Genomic DNA, 21,333 nt, shown 5'->3' with positions numbered 1-21,333 from the left:
CAATGTGACTTTATTAAGACTCTTGTATGAGCTCAGTATTCACCTGCACTTATATAGTGGGATGATATGAGCAATAAATTTTTCCTCCGAGACACACTGATGAAAAAAAAAATCAGACATGTGCACGGCCCCATTGGCTAACATAAGTCCAAGAGCGATCCAATGTTTTGTCGATTCGCACTCCGATCGAAAATACGGTTGTCTGCACATGCCCTTAGAACAACTAGGGAGAGAATATAAAAGTTTGTTATTCTATTATGCTAAAAAGAAACATCATGGATTCTGGGCATCATATCTTTGATTATGGAAACTAAAATGGGCTCTTGTTGGCTCATCTAGCAAAGAGAGAACATGATGTTCAGAATATGAATGATATCATGGTTATTGAACCTGAGGGAGTAAACTCAGCTTTTGCAGAGTGTTAAGGCTATGTGCCCACATTGGGTATTAGCTTGCAGAAGTTTCTGCAAAGTTTTTGCATGTCTTGGCAGGAAAACCGCTGTGGCAAAAACGCACGTTTTTGTACAGCAATGAAGGCTTTTTTGAGCTAAATAAAGATATGTAAAAAAAAAAAAAAAATTTGTGATTTTTGTGATGTAATTTCTTGGCTCAACACCACCTTTTTCATGCTGATGCAGTGTGGCATCAGGGTAATTAGGGCAGTAGCTGTCATTGACACATAGCTCTAGGCAACAAAAACGTGTCAGCCCGAAACCCTCATTACTAAACTGATAAGTAGACACAAACACACACAAACCTACACACACAGTCACCAGCCTATGTAGGAGCGTTAACAGAACGAATGTACATAGGCTATAACCAGACAGCAACTGTTAATTTTAAAGAAAAAAAAAAATAAAATAAATTGTGTGAGCTCCCGCATAATTTTAATAACCAGCAAATGGAAAGCCGACAGCTGGGCAGATGTTTATAGCCTGGGATGGGGGTAACACCCATGGAGCTTCCCAGGCTATTACTTTCAGCTCACAGCTGTATACTTAGCCTTTACTGGCTATTAAAATGGAGGACCCCCTTCCCCCCAAAAAAAAATTGATGTGGGGTACCCCTATAATTATAACCAGCAAAGGCTATGCAGACAGCTGCGGGCTGATATTAATAGCCTAGAAAGGGGCCATGGCCCCTCCCAGGCTAAAAACATCAGCTCTCAGCCGACCCAGAAAATGCACATGTATAAGATGCACCAAATCTGGCGCTTAGCCTCGGTCTCCCCAGTTTCCCTGTAGCGGTGGCAAGTGGGGCTCATATTTGTGGGGTTGATGTCACCTTTTCATTGTCAGGTGACATCAAGCCAACAGGTCAGTAATGGAGAGGCGTTTAAAAGACACCTATCCATTAGTAACATAGTGATACTGTATAAAAACACAGACACCCAGAATAAAGTCCTTTATTTGAAATAATGACACAGACTCCTTTAATAATCTTAATTAAACCATACTCACCTGACGCCTAATCCACCGAAGCCAATGTCTCCTGCAACAAAAATTAAATAATAAACCACAAATATTCCTCTCCTGTCCGCCGAGAAGGTAACCCATAATGTCCCACGACGATCGCGATCACTTTGAGAGCAGTCACATCAGTGATGCGACTGCTCTCAAAGACAGCCGGCGATACACTGGGAGCGATTACCTTCTGTCAGTGTATCACTGAGTTACCGTGAGAGCGTTCACAGGGGTTCATCAGCTGATCAACTCCGGTGATCACCCTTACGGACAGGGCTGTGGAGTCGTGGAGTCGGAGTCGGTGCTCATTTTGGTGGAGTCGGAGTCGGAGTCGGTATAAAATGGACCGACTCCGACTCCTAAAATATATAATAAATTGGGTACAGTAATTCAATGCAGGATGTGCTGAATATTTTTTCATAGGAGTTTGGGAAAGTTATGAAATGTCCTATAAATGGCTGTTCTATTCCTGATCTAAGGCTACATTCACACACAGCGTTTTTCCTGTGTTTTTTGAGGATACGTTTTTCAGCTGCAAAAGCTGATCATCTTTTTAAAAAACCGCATCACCTGAAAGGTTTTTGAGCTCATAGATAATGTTTTCAATAGCAAAAGCAGATTAGAAATCTGCTCTATCTATCCATTTATCCATATCTGTCTATCCATATCGCATCTGTACCAAAAAGAATTAAAACCGGGTAGTACACCAATATATATTCTGTTCTATCTAAATATCTTGATTATTGGATCATAAAAATGATTAAATGTCTGAGGTTCACATTGTACTACAATAAATTTTTCATTTAAATATAAGCAATATGTGTGGGAGTCGGAGTCGGAGTCGTGGAGTCGGAGTTGGAGTCGGTGTAAGGGAAATTGAGGAGTCGGAGTCGCAGGTTTGGCTTACCGACTCCACAGCCCTGCTTACGGAACCACTGCTGTGTGGGAAGGTTCACACGCAGCGGTGCCGTGAGAGCACTGATGAACTCCGGTGAACTCTCACGGCAGCTCAGTGATACACTGCGGGAGCAATTACCTCTTGTTATTGTATCGCCGGCGGCTGGGTAGAGCGGTCACAATTTTCGATGTGACTGTTCCTACACGTGAGATCGCTGTGGCACACTCAGAGTGCCGGAACTACGGCGGACAGGAGAGTTGGATTATTATTTTACATCATGTCTAGGAGACGAGGGCGTTGGGGATTAGGTGTGGAGTATAATGGGTATTTATTTTTATTTGAATATGTATGTAAATTTCCTTTTTTTTTTTTTTTTTTTCAAAAAAAACTTTGAGCACAGGCGCCGGCAAATGAGACTACGTTTCCCATCAGTAGCACCTGCTGTCACTATTATCAGTGACAGCAGACGTAGCCCGATGAGAGCAGTAGTCTCATCGGCCCATGTCTGCGGGTCACAGTCACAGCTGCGAGGTCACGCTGACATCAGCCAGCATGATCCCGCAGTGCTCGGACCGACAGTCTGCGGTAACGTTACCGCGAGTGACAGTCACAGCTGCTGGATCATGCTGACAACTGCCAGCATGAACCCGGAGCGCTGTGGCCGACAGTAGCGTTACCGCAGGTGACAGTCAGAGCTCCGGTAAACGCTGATATTTGACAGCATGATAATGCAGCGCTCTGACCAACAGTACCAGTGGTAGCGTTACCACGGGTGACAGTCACAGCTGCGGGGTCACACTGACATTTGACACCATGATCCCGCAGCACTCTGACCGGCGGTCTTTCCGGTGCTAACGTTACCACAGCTAAGAACCACCGCGCTGGTGTTTCACACGCTGTCACACAGATGACAGCGTGGGAAACACCATAGGAAGCCGGTAAAATGCAAAACAAAAACTCAGCAAATCTGCAAACATTTTTATACCTGCATTTTTGCTGTGGATTTGACTGACTCAATTGAAGTCAATGGGTGTGAAAATGCTGCAGAAACGCAAAAAGAATTGACATGCTGCAGAAAAAAAAACACTGCACAGAAATTTACTGATCATGTGCACAACACTTCAGGATTGTCATTGAATTACCTTGCAAAAAGATTCCTTTACGTTTTTGGACCATTTCCGTGTGGAAAAAATGCCACAAAAACGCATCGTGTGCACATATCCTAAAAGTCCTTATAAACCAAGAATTGCCTAAATGGATGATAAATTAGCAACATATTTGGAGGCATCTCCTTTCCAGTGCAGACTTTCTAGATGGTGACACAACTGACAAAGGTGACTGACACCATCATGTCCCTTCCCCAATAGCAAATCCATGCAGACTGACTGTTTTTTTTATTGAAAACAGTCTTTTATAGGTTGAACATGATGGAATTATGTTTGCTTTCAACCTTAAAAAGCTTTGAAACTAAGAGTGGTACATACAAAATATAGATTTATTTTAACCCCCAAGTTAGGTACATAACCTATATATGCGGTAATTCTATCCTACACACTGGGCTGTTGCCGGATTCTTTACGAGAAACTCTGATGGTCCTGAAGCTCCTAAATATTTAAGATTTTAGTCACTGTTCTGGAATGTAGGAACAATGGAGTTCTTGCTGAAATTTTAGAAGGAGGTCAGTCAAGCTTCATGCCTGGTAAGACTACAGATATTAAAGATTCAGTTGATTTGTGATGCCCAAACCACGGGTAGGATGAATCAGAGCCTGGCTGTACAAAAATAATTCAAAGAAACAGCCAGGAACGACAGGCAGAGAATAAAGGAGTCCAGGGACTAGAGAAATAGGTGCACATACGGAGAGACTTATCAATCACCTGGAGCGAGGCGGGGAGAAGCTTCCCGGGGACTGCAATGGACCCATCTTGTCTCAGCCTGTGGTCCCAGGCCGACTTTTAAAGGGAATCTGTCACCCCTTTTTTGAGATATCATATAATGATATCATTCAATTGTGTTGTCTTATAAGGATTCTCTCAGTACTTTTGCTTCCCCCTGACCCCGCACCTTTCATGCACGAATACCTTTCTTATATCGGTTCAGATGTATGTAAATATACATGCTGCTCAAGGTAATGAAGGTGCCTGTGATGAAAAAAAAAACAATTGTTTTGGCCCAGTCTTTATAAAATGTGTGCAAATTTTATTTAGAACTTTTATTTATAGTATTAGGAATAATCGTCACATTTCCTCTAAATTCTCTCTCGGCAGAGGAGCAAGATCCAGAGACATCTTTAAATAACGTCCTTACAGTTTCTATGGATATGAAAATATCTGGGCATTAAGGTCTATTGGGGCAAAACCCATCTACTAGCCCTCGATTTAGCATCAGAGACTTTTGACGACACAGCGGCTCCTGCGCAGGCATACTTTATCTGCCCTGTTGAGGGCAAAGTAAAGTACTGCAGTGCGCAGGCGCCGAACCTCTCTGACCTTTCCCGGCGCCTGCGCACTGCAATACTCTGCTCTGCCCTCAACAGGGCAGATAAAGTATGCCTGCGCAGGAGCCGCGGCAGAAGTAAGGAGGAGGACGTCATCGCTAGAAGATAGGAGGCACCGGACCACGACACCCATCGGACCGGACCCCCGGGTGAGTATAATCTACTCGTTTTTCTTATCTTTCAGATTACATCGGGGGCTTATCTACAGCATTACAGAATGCTGTAGATAAGCCCTTGATGGCGGTGGACGCATCTCATAGGCCAAAAATGAGGTGACAGATTCCCTTTAAAAAATTCAGCCACAGACATGGGACACAATACCCTCACAGAAGACTACACTAAATTTCAGCCACAGAGTATAGGGCACGATACCCTCACAGAAGATTACACTAAATTTCAGCCACAGAGGATGGTGCATGATACCCTAAATGTTCAAAAATTTATACTTCAGTTAGGTGTACTGCAAATGATGAAAACCTAGAAGGTCTCAAATTCCGAAGCATTTACTTTGAAAAAATTACTGTTCAAAACAGGCAATCATGCCTGAATTAGGGTCTTCAGCACTAGTCTGGGTTAGACGATTATGCAAACTTCTTTTGTGGGGCCCATAAAAAATTTAACCTACAAAGCATGGTGCATAATACCCCCACAGAAGAAGTTTATAAATTTCAGCCTCAGAGTATGGGGAAAAATACCCCCACAGACAAAGATTCAAATTCCACCCCAAGAGGCAATGGGCGCCTGACATTTTATGCTGTAAAATGGTGGTAGTGAGGGGTAGGGTGCTGCAAAAAGAAGCAAAAAGGGGGTGAGAGCAGGACAATTGCCCTGCAAAAAAATGTGGATAGGGAAATTACTTAAACGGGTTCTGTTGTGAGGGGGTGGACAAAAGTTCTTGCACCCCTCTACAAATGGGGATAGGGCACAGACTTAAAATAAAATAAAAAAAATATATATATATAAAAAAATAATCTTGAACCAGGAGGCCGAAGTCCCAGTGGAGGTGGAGATGTATGTGTAACAGGCAAAGTAGGAGGTAGAAAATGCAGTTTATTTGGTATTTTTGGAAATAACGTAATAAAATATAAAATTGAACAATCAGTCCAAGAGAGTAGAAGGTAGTAATACACTACTCAAAAAAATAAAGGGAACGCTAAAACACCACATTCTAGATATCACTGAATGAAATATTCCAGTTGCAAATCTTTATTTGTTACATAGTAGAATGCATTGAGAACAATAAAACATAAAAATGATCAAAGTAAATCAAAACTAATATCCCATGGAGGTCTGGATTTAGAATGATAATCAAAATCAAAGTGGAAAATCAAATTACAAGCTAATCTAACTTCAGTGGAATTGACTAAAGGCAAATAAATGATGCTCAGTAGAGCATGTGGCCTCCACGTGCCTGTATGACCTCCCTACAACCCCTTGGCATGCTCCTGATGAGACGGCGAATGTTCTCCTTAGGGATCTCCTCCCAAACCTGGATTAAAGCATCAGTCAACTCCTGTATATCTGTGGTGCAATGTGGCGTTGGTGGGTGGAACGAGACAGGATGTCCCAGATGTGCTCGATTGGATTCAGGTCTGGGGAACATGCAAGCCAGTCCATAGTATCAATGCCTTCATGCAGGAATACTGACACACTTCAGTCATATGAGGCCTAGCATTGTCATGCATCAGAGGGAACCCAGGGTGTGAATGTTGCCTGGTCCTCCTGTGCCACCACCTCATCCATCCTCGCCTGAATGTTTTTTTCAAGCAGATATAGAAGAGAGATAGTAACGCCGATGATGGCATCATCAGCACTGACCATGTTGGTGGAATATTCAAGGCAGCGAAACACAGCACGCACGTCCTATATGGAGATCCACTCATTCGTGGTGAAGTGGTATTCTGCTGAGAGACTAGTGCATGCTGCAGCTAAAACTCCACTATTGCCTGCTGCTTTTTGCACAGTCTCTCCAGTATATGCAAGGTGGAGATCCACCTTGTTGGTAAGTCATATATGAGGCGGTGAGCTGGAAGTCAGAAGTGACGCTCCAGCGCTGACAGGTGGCCAGCAGCAAGGTAAGAACGTTGAAAGTGCACCCACACCCTGTGTGCACTTTCAGCAGCAAAGCAGACATATTTGGGTAGTTTTTGAGGAAGCTCTGCATCACCAAGTTCAGCACATGTGCCAGGCAAGGAATGTGAGTCAAAACAGCTAGGACCAGTGCGGCTACCAGATTTTGCCAGTTATCGCAAACCTCCGGGCCAGGCTTAAGATTCACGGGCTCCAACCACTTATCTGTCTGCCGCTTGATCCCCATCCACAGCTCCTGTGTGGTGTGGGATCTGTCCCCCAAACAAAGGGGCTGCACAACAGCCTGCTGGCATTTCCCCCTGACTGCGATGAAACTGGTGGTCGACGACTCACTGTGACCGGATGAGGAGGTGGTGGAGGCAACATTTACCAAGAAACATCCAGCAATCCTTAGTAGTAGAAGGACATTTGCAGAAACGTCTTCCGCCTCTGTACCAACTACCAGCCGCTACTATATTGACCAAATGGGCAGTTAGGGAGATTTAACGTCCCTGCCCATGCTTACTGGTCCACGTATCTGTTGTAACATGGACCTTGCCAATGATGGCGTCGCGCAGTGCACATCTTATCTGGTCAGAAACATGTGTGTGCAGGGCAGAGATTGCCCATATGGGAAACTAGTAGTGGCATCTGGGAACAACATACTGCGGGACAGTCACCGACATCAGTTTTTTTTAAACTGGTGGTCGCCACCAGCCAGAATGACAGCATTTCAAATGCCAGTAATTTAGAAATGCTGACATTCAGGCACATGGCTCTTGGGTGGTTATGGTGAAATTTCCTATTTCTCTAGAGGCTTTGGGGGATGAAGAGCTGGAAACTTGCATGGAACGGTGTAGACATGGTTGGTGATACCATCACCAAAACCACGTCCTCTTTTTGCTGCTCTCCTCATGCTTTTCCCCCTTAAAGAAAATGCCTCATAGGCAAGAGGCTGGATTCAGGTACTCTACTCGAGGCTAATATTCCACAGAACAACAGGTTTTTCATGGCAAAGAGTACAAGGTTCTTTTTCCCAAAGAGTAAAAGCTTTTTAGGCAACTGAGCTATAGGATTTTTGCCACAGAGAACAAGGTTTATATGGCACAGAATATAAATTGTTGCCTCAGAGGACAAGGTGTTTGTGGCTAACAAACAGGCAATACAAGCAAGTGTTGTGGCTGTCTGCAAAACATGCAACCGCAGGGACTAGAACATATTATTCGAGCACGCCTAAGATACTCGGATAACACGCTATCCGAGCACATTCGCTCATCATGAATACTAAATGTTGTTGTTTTCCTCAAGGGGAATGAATATGTTCCCTGTTGATATTGTCTCTTTATAATTTAACAATCTTAATACCCAAAATAGAGATCAAAGGTGCAATTAATGGTAGAAATGAGGGCAAACAGTACAGCAAAAAAAAAAATCTAAAAAAATAAATAGTTGTAAATATTTTTACATCAGGTGGAAATTAGTTGAACCAGTTTATAAGCTACTTTTTCAAAATAAAAAAATTTCTAATTCTGTCTTTATCCACTTCCAACTTAGTCTCCATAATCAACATTAATGGAAGGAAAGATCACCATTTGGATGTCTATAGGTCTTTGGAATGACGTACCTTGCTATTAGTGATGACCTGCTCGGATAAGGTGTTATCTGATCACGCTTGGGAGCTAACTGAGTGTCTTCAGCGTGCTCGAAAAATATGATCAAGTCCCCGTGCCTGCATATCTCATATCTGCATATCTCAGCACATGCAGGGATTGCCTTTTATTGGATATTTTCTCAGTGACTGTCCCGTAGACAATGGATGGAGCAATGGTGCTCATGCTCCATCTGTGCTCCATTTAGTCAAGGCTCTGGAAAGCCCCATTCTCTGGATTGGTGAGAGTCCCAGTGGTTGGACTCCTTTTCATACTGCTAGGTGATCAATAAAAAATTGGGACAAACCATTTAACTATTGAATGCTTGGCATTTCAGCACAGCGAACTGCAGCGATCAGCTATTTTCATGTATGTACTTAGAAAAGGAGTTGTGCAGAATATAATCGCATACTATGCTTTTCATACTGTACGAAGTTGGCGCCATATCACTGATCTAAACATGGAGGTTGGGTGTATGGCATGGTGTCTAGTACTTACCGACTTTCCAGTCCCATTTAATGCTGCCAATTGCACTATATTCAACAATCATCCTGTTAGAGAGAAGGGGATAAAAAAAAAGGAGAAAAATCAGCCAATTACAGGAAGCACACACTGGAGACAAAAGTAAATGATAACACAAGTTTATAGTAGCAGTCCAGGCAATCAGCAATTAAAGAGGACTTCTGGATTGTCTCTTTTAGGCCGGAGTCACACTGGCGATTAAAACGGACGAATGCAATGCGATAAAAAAATCGCATTGCATTCGAACCCATGTTATTCTATGGGGCAGCTCCCATCATGCGATTTTTTATCAGATCCGTTCCTCGGACCGAGACAATTGCAGCATGCTGCGATTGTCACTGATTTTCGGATCGGATTCGACAATGCAAGTCTATGGATGCGATTAAAAATCGCATTGAAAACGCACCACACGTGTGACTTGCGATTAAAATGCAAGACTTCTCCAGGTCAACAGCAAAGAGCATCAGGCATTGGCATTGGATGTCAATTTGATGCTTAGATGCGAATAAAATTGGTTCCACGCTGGAAAATGGGATGACAGATGGATCCCTGGACAAGAATTCTTTGTGCGATTTCGTACCGTTAAAATGGGAACGATTTTTTATTCGCTGTGTGTGACTCCAGCCTTAGACAAATAATTGTGTTTCCCTAAAAATAAAAAAATTGCCACAAAATTGCTGTGGCTGGGCTCCACTTTTCCTCTGTCATTGCTCCTAGAAATGTAGGACTACATCGACAGCTGGATGCAAGCAGTTGATGGTGTGGGCCTTCCCCTTCTTTACTATCCAGTCAGTGCTCTCAGTGTTCAGGGACTTCCAAATGGGAGACATTTGCTGCAGAATTATAATCAGCAAAATTCTACAGCTGCCTGACGAAGGATGGTCTGCAGATACGGCTACCGTTCTGTTGTATTACTTAGTCTGTCTGTAACCATAAAAAAGCAACTGAACGTGTGGCAGCCAAGCTGGGCATGTCAGTAGAGATGGGTGAATTGATTCAGGTGATTCTAGTCCATCAACCAGGTCAGTAATCTTTATTCGTTGCACAAGGAGCGCTGTGAAGCTCTTACCTTCCATGATCCCTGGGGTGGCTTTGATTCTTTGTCCGCTGCACAGGAGCTCTGTGAAGCTCTTACCTTCCTCGATCCCTGGGGTGGCTTTGATTCTTTTCCGCTGCACAGGAGCGCTGTGAAGCTCTTACCTTCCCCGATCCCTGGGGCGGCTTTTGATTCTTTGTACGCTGCACAGGAGCTCTGTGAAGCTCTTACCTTCAATGATCCCTGGGGTGGCTTTGATTCTTTGTCCGCTGCACAGGAGGTCTGTGGAGTTCTTACCTTCCTCGATCCCTGGGGTGGCTTGGATTCTTTGTCCGCTGCACAGGAGCGCTGTGAAGCTCTTACCTTCCCCGATCCCTGGGGAGGCTTGGATTCTTTGTCCGCTGCACAGGAGCGCTGTGAAGCTCTTACCTTCCCCGATCCCTGGGGAGGCTTTTGATTCTTTGCACGCTGCACGGGAGCGCTGTGAAGCTCTTACCTTCCATGATCCCTGGGGCGGCTTTTGATTCTTTGCACGCTGCACGGGAGCTCTGTGAAGCTCTTACCTTCCATGATCCCTGGGGCGGCTTTTGATTCTTTGCACGCTGCACGGGAGCTCTGTGAAGCTCTTACCTTCCATGATCCCTGGGGTGGCTTTTGATTCTTTGCCCGCTGCACAGGAGCTCTGTGAAGCTCTTACCTTCCATGATCCCTGGGGTGGCTTTTGATTCTTTGCCCGCTGCACAGGAGCTCTGTGAAGCTCTTACCTTCCATGATCCCTGGGGTGGCTTTTGATTCTTTGTCCGCTGCACGGGAGCTCTGTGAAGCTCTTACCTTCCATGATCCCTGGGGTGGCTTTTGATTCTTTGCCCGCTGCACAGGAGCGCTGTGAAGCTCTTACCTTCCATGATCCCTGGGGCGGCTTTTGATTCTTTGCACGCTGCACGGGAGCTCTGTGAAGCTCTTACCTTCCATGATCCCTGGGGTGGCTTTTGATTCTTTGCCCGCTGCACAGGAGCTCTGTGAAGCTCTTACCTTCCATGATCCCTGGGGTGGCTTTTGATTCTTTGTCTGCTGCACGGGAGGTCTGTGGAGTTCTTACCTTCCTCGATCCCTGGGGTGGCTTGGATTCTTTGTCCGCTGCACAGGAGCGCTGTGAAGCTCTTACCTTCCCCGATCCCTGGGGAGGCTTGGATTCTTTGTCCGCTGCACAGGAGCGCTGTGAAGCTCTTACCTTCCCCGATCCCTGGGGAGGCTTTTGATTCTTTGCACGCTGCACGGGAGCGCTGTGAAGCTCTTACCTTCCATGATCCCTGGGGCGGCTTTTGATTCTTTGCACGCTGCACGGGAGCTCTGTGAAGCTCTTACCTTCCATGATCCCTGGGGCGGCTTTTGATTCTTTGCACGCTGCACGGGAGCTCTGTGAAGCTCTTACCTTCCATGATCCCTGGGGTGGCTTTTGATTCTTTGCCCGCTGCACAGGAGCTCTGTGAAGCTCTTACCTTCCATGATCCCTGGGGTGGCTTTTGATTCTTTGTCCGCTGCACGGGAGCTCTGTGAAGCTCTTACCTTCCATGATCCCTGGGGTGGCTTTTGATACGTCAGGGATGCTGCAACGTCATCATTATAGCGTGGCGCTCTGATGACAAGGCCCAAGCCCAACTAATAAAAAGCTGCATCGAAGATTATGGAAGGTAAGAGATTTGCAAAGCTCCTGTGCAGCGGTCAAAGACTACTGACCTGGCCTACAGATTGGAGTCCAGGGAATCGATCTGCCCACCTCGACTCACAATGTGTCCTGCATGGCTGCCACACGTTCAGTTGCTTTTTTTAATGTCACTGATACGGAAAAAACTGCTGGACCAAGTAATGCCGCGGAACAGTAACGGCATCGAGAGACACATACAGAAAAAACTGCAAGTTTGTCAGGAAGGAAAATTCGGGAGGATTTTCTGAGCTGCCCTGTGGATGCAGCGAAGTGCAGTTAATTGGATATTGTCCGGTGATAAGATGCCTCCGTATATAATTTATTTTTTTTCTTTATTTAACAAGTTTAATTTACCTTTATTTTTATTTCATTATTGTTTTTGGCGGACGCTGTGTCATCTCGGCAATTCTCTGTTAGCAGATTAAAGAGAAGTGATCTACTGTTTTTTGGCTATTAGATCGGTGTAGATCAGTATTAGCAGTGATCCGCTCACAGAGGATTGCTGAGTAGACACAGATCATGTCCTCACAGAATGCTCCTCTCCTGCATCCTATCCTATTGCTAGAAGCCTGGAGACGTCAATGAACAGTTGCAGGTTTTCAAGGCAAGGACCCCGAATGCAGGAAGGACGCTCAGATCTAATGTGTTCACTTTGCTGGGTGAGAATCAGTTTACTATTTCACCATTTTTTTCAAGGTCTCATGTGTATTAGTACTAAAGTTTAAAACAGCCTGCAGAGGCGTCAAGGCCATCTACACAGACATCACTGCGATACCTCTGGTATCTCTGTATACCGTAACTAGGTACAAATGTCACATTGCACACACGAAACAGTCACTTACATTTGTATGCCACTGATCAAAGTGCCAAACAGGCCGAGCATCCCCAGGAACTCCTCCCGGGTGAGGTTTTTTACTACATATTCTTCAGTAACATTGGAGACGGCGTACAAGCAGGCACCCAGGATTACCAATGCGTCACCGATCAGCATGTCACTCGCTGGAAAAAAAGAAAAGAAAAGAAAAAAGGGCACAAACAGTTTAACCCAGGAAAGCTTTTAGCTGTAACCATTGCTGATAGCAAGTGTTCTCCAGGGATTTTGCAATTTAATATATAAAGCAGATAAACAATACTTTACAATGATTTATGAAGCCGTGTCTTAACTTTCCCCCTACAGTAAAAGCAAAAGTGCATGAAAATAACATAGCGTGCTTGGTTAACATAATTTTGATATAAAAAAAAAAAAAAAAAAGTAAAAACCATCCCACCGAATCACGGTGACCCTATTCTGGGTGGTCCTAATGTCTAAAATGACATGCATGTGAATAAGGGCTGAGAAAGACCAAGGGACCGGCTAAAGGACACCCAGACATGGGGAGCTATAGAAACGTTATGTCCAGCTCAAAGAAAAACAAAAATGGCATTTTAGTCACATTTACTTCATTAGACACATGGTAAGGTTTTAAAACTAGAGGTTAGGACCGTCCCAAAGAGGGTCACTGTGACGTGGTGGGATGACTTTTACGTTTTTTTTTTATCATAATTTTTTTCACTAAGCACCTTATATTATTTTCATGTACTATTGCTATTTATTTACTACAGGGTACTTGTTCATTTTGTTTTAGTCTTGTGTTTTGTCTGTTTAGTGGCCGAACATGTGTCTACATGCTGCATGCACACCAACTTATATTCCAGTTTGATATTTTTTTTTTAATACAGAAACCAAAAGCAAACTAAAAAGAGGTTCTGAATCAAAAATTGAGAAGACAGGTCATACATTAAAAATAAAAAGCAGCCCTGGCATTTCAGTTGACAACGGACAACCCCTTCTAATAACTATATTAAAAGCAGTAGTGACGTTATGGCGACAGGGCATGTTACCACTGCAGACTGTCAACTCAATGCTGCAGCTCAAGCCCTCTACATCGATGCCATCAATGTCATATGCACTGTGGTATTGCAGGGAAAATACTGGACATTGCAATTGATATATACCCAATTATATAGATCAATGTGTCTATTATTTTATAGAATAAGTGGTATATATCTGCTTGATAGATGAATGGTTGACCATTCAGAAATTAGTGAAAACAGAGAAAGAAGAAGAAGAACCAAACCCGTGATCAAAGTAATATGGGCAGAAAAGATATATATATCAATAAAATACCTTTATTAATACTGTTTGGGTGCTCGATGGGGCTCAGAAAAGGAGTGATGCTTTGGAATTCAAGCTTTGATGGAACGGTCTGCCAACGTCACTCAAAAATGTTTTATAGCACCAAAATTTATTCATTTTTACAAGGATATAGCAGAGAAATGTATCCGAAAATTTTTTGTGCAATTTTTCATGAGTACGCCGATACCCCATATGTGGTTGAAAATTACTTTTGAGGCACGGTGAAAAGCTCAGAAGGGAAGGAAATGCATATTGGAATTCACAATTTGCAGGACTGGCTTGAGGGAGCCATGTCACATTGGCAGAGCCCTCGAGATGCCAGAACATCAGAATCCCACCGTAATAGTCCGCATTTTACAAACTACAACTCTCAATGAATTCATCTAGGGGTGCTGGGATCATATTGACACCACAGGTGGGTCACAAACTTGAACACCATTGCGCAATGAAGAAAAAAAAAATACATTTTTACCACCAAAATTTAGTTTAAGTCCCAGATTTTTAAATTGCCACACTGAGCAATGGGTAAATATGGCACAAAAATTTGTGCCACAATTTCTGCTGAATGTAGAAATACCCCATATGTGGATGTACAGTACTGCTTGGCCATACGGCGAGACTTTGGAGGAACGGAGCGCTATTTGTCTTCTGAGGCTCAAATTTTCCTACAATAGTTTGCGGACTCCATATAAAGAGCCCTCAAGTGCTAGAAGAACAGAATATCCCCTCAAGTGACCCAATTTTGGAAATTATAAGCCTTTAGGAATTTATCTACAGGTGTAGTGATTTTGACTCTATGGGGGTTTTCCAGAAATAAGCAGCAGTGGCTATTGCTGAATGAAAATTGCAAACTGACGTTGTAGTACCCAGTACATAATAATGCCCAGTGCGTTGGGCACAGCTCATTCATCTGGAGACAGAAACCCGTAAATTAGATGGGCTCTCATTGCTACAAAAATGTCAAAAATATGGTTAAGGCACACCATGGGGCATTTGGATTTTGGAACGCAGAATTTGCTGGATTTCTTTTGGGGAGCGAAGATCCATTTTGCTTCCAGTTACGTGGAAGCCCCCTATATTTCCACTGACCAGTGACAGACCTGAGTGGGTACTTTCATTTTTTGTGAATTGTTTTGAAGCTTTTCTTGGGGACATTTTACATAACATTTGGGATCACATTTATTCGGCTCTCTAGCTCAGAACTTACATAGGGGTTTCCATCTAAGTCTCCGAGTGACGTAATTCAGATGAAACCCCCGTGGCATCCATTCACTATAATGAGGCAGCAGAGTTACTGTGGACTCCGTATGGCTTCTGTTCAGCGTTGTACTTTTCAGAAGTGCACAAAACTGTGGCCAACCGCGCTTTTATGCACGCCTAAAAAAAAAACCCGCCGGATCACTGGCGAGACAGCATCCACAGTGTCTCCATCTGCCTCATTATTGGAAATTTTCCACCGGGGGGTTTGTCTGAATCACGTATTTCAAAGATTTACACAAAAACCCCGGTGTAAGCGCTCAGCATAAAGAGCAGGATAAATGTGAGATGAGCCTTTGGGAGGCAGAATTAACAAATCAACAGCAGGTGAAGAATTGGTTTTGCTTATTTTTTATGCCGTTCCTCATGCAGTATAAGTAATTAGACAACTTATGTCGGGTTTTTACGTTTGGCTGCTGTCACACACCTAGGAGCTTTTTTTTTTTATTTTGCAAAAACTAGTTTTTGCATCACCATATTTTGAGAGCTATATTTTTTCCATATTTCTACCAAGAGTCATGTGAGGGCTTGTTTTTTGCAGGACGAGTAAGCATTTTTATTGGTTCCATTTTCGGGAACTTGACATTTTTTGATTGCTTTCTACTCCAATTTTTGTCTGTGGTAAAATTGATTAGACAGCTTCATTCTTCGGGTCAGTACGATTACAGCGATACCACATTTATATTTTTTTTAAGTTTAGGCCCTTTTTACACAAAAACTGTTTTATAGAAAAATCATTTTTACATTATTCTGAGATCTGTATCTTATTTTTCGACTGATGGAGCTGTATGGAGGCTTGTTTTTTGAGGGGGCAAGATGATATTTTCAGAGATACCTTTTTTATTTACATTCGTCTTTCTGATTGCATTTTATTCCACATTTTATTCACTTTCCGCAGTATGATCACTGTTATAAAGCATTGCACTGCTTTATAGCCTGTCAGCCGTGCAGACACAAGTTAGATCATGCACTGCGGGCACCTCTCCTGGCACTGAACAGTGGCGATCAAACAAGCGAGCACAGCCCTTGTGAGCGCGTAATTGCCTGGAAATATCCATACATCCAAGGTCAGCAAATACCTATGACCTGGATGTATGGATACGTCCAATGTCAGAAAGGGGTTAAGCAGCAACTCCAGATCGCTGCCAAGAGGCAAATGCCGGCTGTGCAATATGGTCGGGACTCGTCCTGTAAAAGGCAATCCGTCCACGTTGCCTATAGCACCCAATCACAGTGCAACTTTTATTTTACTACAGCAATTTAAGAAATGAAAGCTGCACTCCGATTGGTCGCTATAGTTTTTCTTTTTGTTTTTGACAAGTGCCCATTATACTAGCAATAATATTCCTGAGACAGAAGATGATAAACTCCTCTTGAGTCAGCTTACGAAATGTCTATCGTAATAATGCTTTAATCCTGCAACTGACCTTTGCCTTCTTCTCTTCCAGACAGAACGTCTGCACCAACCATGGTCCCAACACCCAACAGACAGACCACAACAGCAATATAATGGATCAGTTTGTACCGCGAGCGAAGGATAAACCAGGAAAGAACCATCAGTACGGGAATTCCAACACAGTCCAGAAGCTGAAAGAAAATCCAGAGCATATTTCAGAAAATGACACTGCGTATATATCCAAACAAGTCAGATCTAATGAAAAATTTCTGTAGTCATTTTACTTGGTGGCAGCAGCTAGGTCCGGAGCTTTGGGGTTTCAGATCTATTTTCAGCTGCACATTCAGTTGAAAACTATTGCAAAGTAGAGAGCTATAGGCCCCTTGCCCCGCACACATGTATTTCAGTGTGTTTGCCCCTCATCAGTGTAAAGCAGGAGATCCGATTTGCCTGGGTGAGATGGCCACTGATACCAGGTCTACCAGTTCTCCTTCTTGAGAGCGCCAAGAAGGCACCTACCACAAGGAGAAACTTAACCCCTTAGATCACTTGGTGGGGGACATTATTACTGTACGTGGGCCAGAATCCAGACTGGAGGACATTATTACTGCATGGAGAACATTATTACTATAAGACTTATCATAGATTTCTAGTTACGCAACTGGCTGGGCCTTTGAGAGGATGTCCCAAAGATCCTGCTCAGGCTCTTGTTACAAAGCATTCTTGTTTTTGATCACAGTGCCCTTTCAAAGTTTTCATTACCTATAGAAATTGTCCCCAATTGGGCTCACAATATAGTTTCCCTCTGAAATACAATGGTCAATTGTATAGGAAGCAAATTAACCAGTCAGCATATTGAATTAGTGCAGAAAATTCTAGGAGGAAACAACAAACTCTACATCCTCGATCAGACAGAAACCAAGGGCACCAGTAGTATAAACAATCAGCGCCAATCCCAATGGTGACTACTCCACTTCACTTATAAAATGATACTGAGGAACCTGGAGTGGAAAAAGACAAACTCATGTGTAATTACCTGAACACTAGTGATGGTTGTAAACTGATAGGCTTTAACGATAGAATAGTTAGCTTCAACGTCAACGATGGCCAACAGGATATACTTCCACCACTTATTTCTCAGAATGTGTAACAGCCCATTCTCTCCTATTAGAAAAAAAAGACGACAAAGTTCAGATATCCCAGGTCTCATCTTTCCATTTTCTGTTTTATTTTTCACATCAGTCAGCTGGAAAACTGCACATCTGGGTAAACTCTTGTTTTGAAAGTCACGGTCTTGAGAAGGGCAAACTTCTCTCAAGACGTCCAGAGTCTCTAAGACAGATAAAGATTACGTAAAGGTGAATTCAAGGTCCAGCCTGTATGTCCGAGCCACTCTGATAAGTCGGATTTCACTTCACCATGTGAAGATTTATATGGAGGAACAAAAATAGAATACATATATAGAAGGGGTGGGATCCACACTGGGGCGGTTATACGTATAGAGTATTTTTTTTAACATGTAAAAAACAAGTGTGAATAATAGAATTAAAACTTAAAGAGAACCTGTCACCCCCCCAGGCGTTTTTAAGTAAAAGAGCCACCTTGTGCAGCACTATTGCTGCATTCTGTCAAGGTGGCTCTTTTATTTGTCGTCCACCGCAGAAATAAGCGTTTTTTAAAATTGTTCAGACATACCTAAAGTTTGACCGGGGGGCAGGTCTTTCCCCCCAGACACAGACGCCTCACATCCATCAGTCATGTCCTCCTTTCGAATTTGGCGTTGCCTCCTCTGCGTTCTTTCTTTCTCCTGGCGCCTGTGCTGTAGGGTATGCGCAGTTAGCGCTGCCGGTGCTCTGACATCACGTCATATCCTTCCTATCGCGCCTGCGTGGACGCGAGGCCAGAGATCCCGCCCCGCAGTCTCTTCGGATTTATTCACACTGCGGACCAGGACCTCAGAAAATCGCCTGCCCAATTTTCCACCCCACCCCCGGAATGTGCACGGCTGATATGGCGGGAATGTAATGTTCCGCCCATAGCAGAATCCTTGCTACCTCTACCATAACCTGTTTGCGACGAGTCCTGCCCTGATGGTTTATGTAGGCCATGGCGGTGGTGTTGTCCGACTGTATGCAGACCGGTTAGCCTGCGAGGAGGAGCTGCCAGCAGCGAAGGGCTAAGAAAATTACCCTGATCTCCAGGAGATTGATGGGGAGTGGCTTTCTTGGGTGTTCCAACGACCCTGCGCTGTGTGATGTAGAAAGACTACTTCTCAACCGAGGAGACTGGCATCGGTGGTGAAGACCTGCCACCGGAAAGGAAGGAAGGACTTCCCTCGTAGGACTGATGCTGATAGCATCCACCAGGTCAGGGACTGCCTCACCTTTAGAGGCAGAAACATGGGTTGGTGCAGGGAGATGGTCCTCTTCTCCCAAGCCGACAAGAGGGCCAGCTGAAGAGGAAGGGTATGGAACATGGCAAAAGGTAAAACTTCCAAGGCGGAAATCATCTTCCCCAGAACTCTTATGCAGGACCGTAGAGAGAGGGGAGCAGGTCGCTTTAGAGTGCGGATCCCCTGGTACAGGGTGAAGAACTTCTCCATTGGAAGAAAGACACGGGCTTGGGCCGTGTCAAATTTCATGCCCAGAAACACCAGGTGCTGGTATGGGGTCAGGGAGGATTTCTCCTTGTTGACGGACCAGAGTGTCCAGAGTGATCTGGAGACCCTGTTCGTATTCTTGAATCCCTTTGGAGCGAAGGATGGCTATGACCGCTGCAATGACCTTCGTGAATACTCTGGGGGCAGAGGCCAGGCTGAAGGGAAGAGCCATGAACTGATAGTGATCCTTCTGGACCATAAACCGTAGGAATCTCTGATGCTGAACACAAAACAGGAATGTGAAGAGATAAGCATCCTGAATGTGTACAGAACAAAGAAATTCTCCCAGTTACATGGAGGCGATTACCGAACACAGGGACTCCATCCTGAAATGACAGATCCGAATGTTACGGTTCAATCGATTGAGGTCCAAAATCGGACGGAGCGATCAGTCTTTCTTCAGGACTACGAAAAGACTGGAGTAGAACCATGAAAACCGTTCATTCCAGGGAACGGGTACTCCTGTGCGTAGTAGGGAAGAGACGGCCTGAAGAACCTCTGAAGCCTGAGACGGATGTCTTGGCAGGCGAGACCGGAAAAAAACAAGTCTTCCTTGGGGGGGGGGGTGTAAGTTGATTTTGTAACCAGACGTGACTCTCTCTCTGACCCAGGCATTGTCGACCATCGACAACCAGGAATCCCGGAAGAGAAGAAGCCGGACTCCCACCCTGGAGAGATTCCTAGGTGGGGGGGTGACCCATCACGCCGAGGAGAATCTGCTGGCGCGGGACCCTGAAGACTGGGAGGAGTGACCCTTTGGTCACCAGTGAGGGGCAGGTTTGAAAGGCGGCTTCTTCCTTTCCCCTTGGGCGGAATAGCGGTCCTGCTGGGTGTTAGTTCCTGAAGTCGAAAAGGGACGAAAGGAATGAAATTAAAGTTACCTAGTCTTATTAAAAAAAGACGTTTAGGCTTGGAATGAGGAAGAGAGATGCGTTTTCCGCTGGTAACATCAAAATTTATTTGATCCAGTTTGGACCCAAACACTCTAGAGCCTTGGAAGGCAAGGCCATTAAGGAACTTTTTTTGATGGTGGATCTGCATTCCACGCTTTCAACCAGACAATTAGGCGAATAGCAACTATATTGCTGACCGCCCTGGCGGAACAATCAGCCACATCCAAGGAAGTGCCCTTGGTCAAAATATATTTGCCGGCATGTGCAATGTGGTCTGCCAAATCTGCCAACTCATCCAGAGGAGCTGCCGCTAGGATACCCTGGCAGACATGGACTTTGCCACCCAGGTGGAGGCAAAAATGGGACAGAGGGAGGTGCCAGCTGCTTCAAAAGCTGACTTAGTCAAGGATTCTGTTTATCCGTAGAATCCTTAAGGGATGCACCATCTGGTAGAGGCAGGACTGTCTTAGAAGACAGGCGAGAAACCGGTGGATCCACATTAGAGGATTCTGCCCATCTACCAATGAGGTCTGGGCTAAAGGGATAGAGAATATTGAGCTTCTTCCTTACATGGGAAGCGCTTATCAGGGTGTTCCCAGTGTTTGGACATTATCGCTTCAAATTCCCTGTGATTAGGGAAATTCCAGGAGACGGAGTGCTCCTGAGCAGGTGCCTCATCCTCCTTTAGGTTCAGAGTTTGGGTAAATGCCAAGATAAGGCTATTGACCATATCCTGCATCTTTGAGGTCTGGTCCGTATAAGACTCAGACTGGGAATCCCCATCCGACCCAAAAGCCGCCTCTGAGGAGGGGGCATGGGGTGAAGAATGCATCCAGGAGGATGCAAAGGGACCCAGAGAACTGGGGGAAGAACTGGAAAGAGCTCGCTTCCTTTGCCTTGTGCCCGATTTGTCCCTGTGAAGGTCGCGGTCAGGTGCGTGCAAATCACCATGAGAGGCGTTCAGAGCACTGGTGGCGGTAGAAAAATGAGGAAGTCGTTCTATGACCTGGACCAGGGACTGTGAAACTTTTGTCAGGTCGGAGACCGACTGTGACATGGCAACAGCCCACTCCGGAGGGAGGGGAGTGCTCTCATCCCAGGCATTAGAAGTG

At 44.5% G+C, this 21,333-nt stretch overlaps 1 protein-coding gene across 4 annotated transcripts in view; it reads right to left on the bottom strand.

The window, feature by feature from the left end:
* SLC35F2 (solute carrier family 35 member F2) overlaps positions 1–21,333 on the bottom strand; it is an 87,594-nt gene that overhangs the window by 3,218 nt on the left and 63,043 nt on the right. For all 4 annotated transcript variants that reach the window (XM_073583004.1, XM_073583005.1, XM_073583003.1 and 1 more), the window contains 4 exons: positions 17,706–17,833; positions 16,701–16,860; positions 12,683–12,839; positions 9,076–9,128 (listed from right to left, as the gene is read on the bottom strand). In XM_073583004.1, the coding sequence (XP_073439105.1) occupies positions 9,076–9,128; positions 12,683–12,839; positions 16,701–16,860; positions 17,706–17,833 (498 nt within the window). The remainder of the gene's footprint in view (positions 1–9,075; positions 9,129–12,682; positions 12,840–16,700; positions 16,861–17,705; positions 17,834–21,333) is intronic.

Source organism: Dendrobates tinctorius, unplaced genomic scaffold (genome assembly GCF_039654945.1).
Source record: "Dendrobates tinctorius isolate UK_male_01 unplaced genomic scaffold, ASM3965494v1 ptg000075l, whole genome shotgun sequence".
NCBI lineage: Eukaryota > Metazoa > Chordata > Amphibia > Anura > Dendrobatidae > Dendrobates > Dendrobates tinctorius.
Note: the sequence above shows the minus strand (reverse complement) of the source record. Positions and strands in the feature narration are given on the sequence as shown.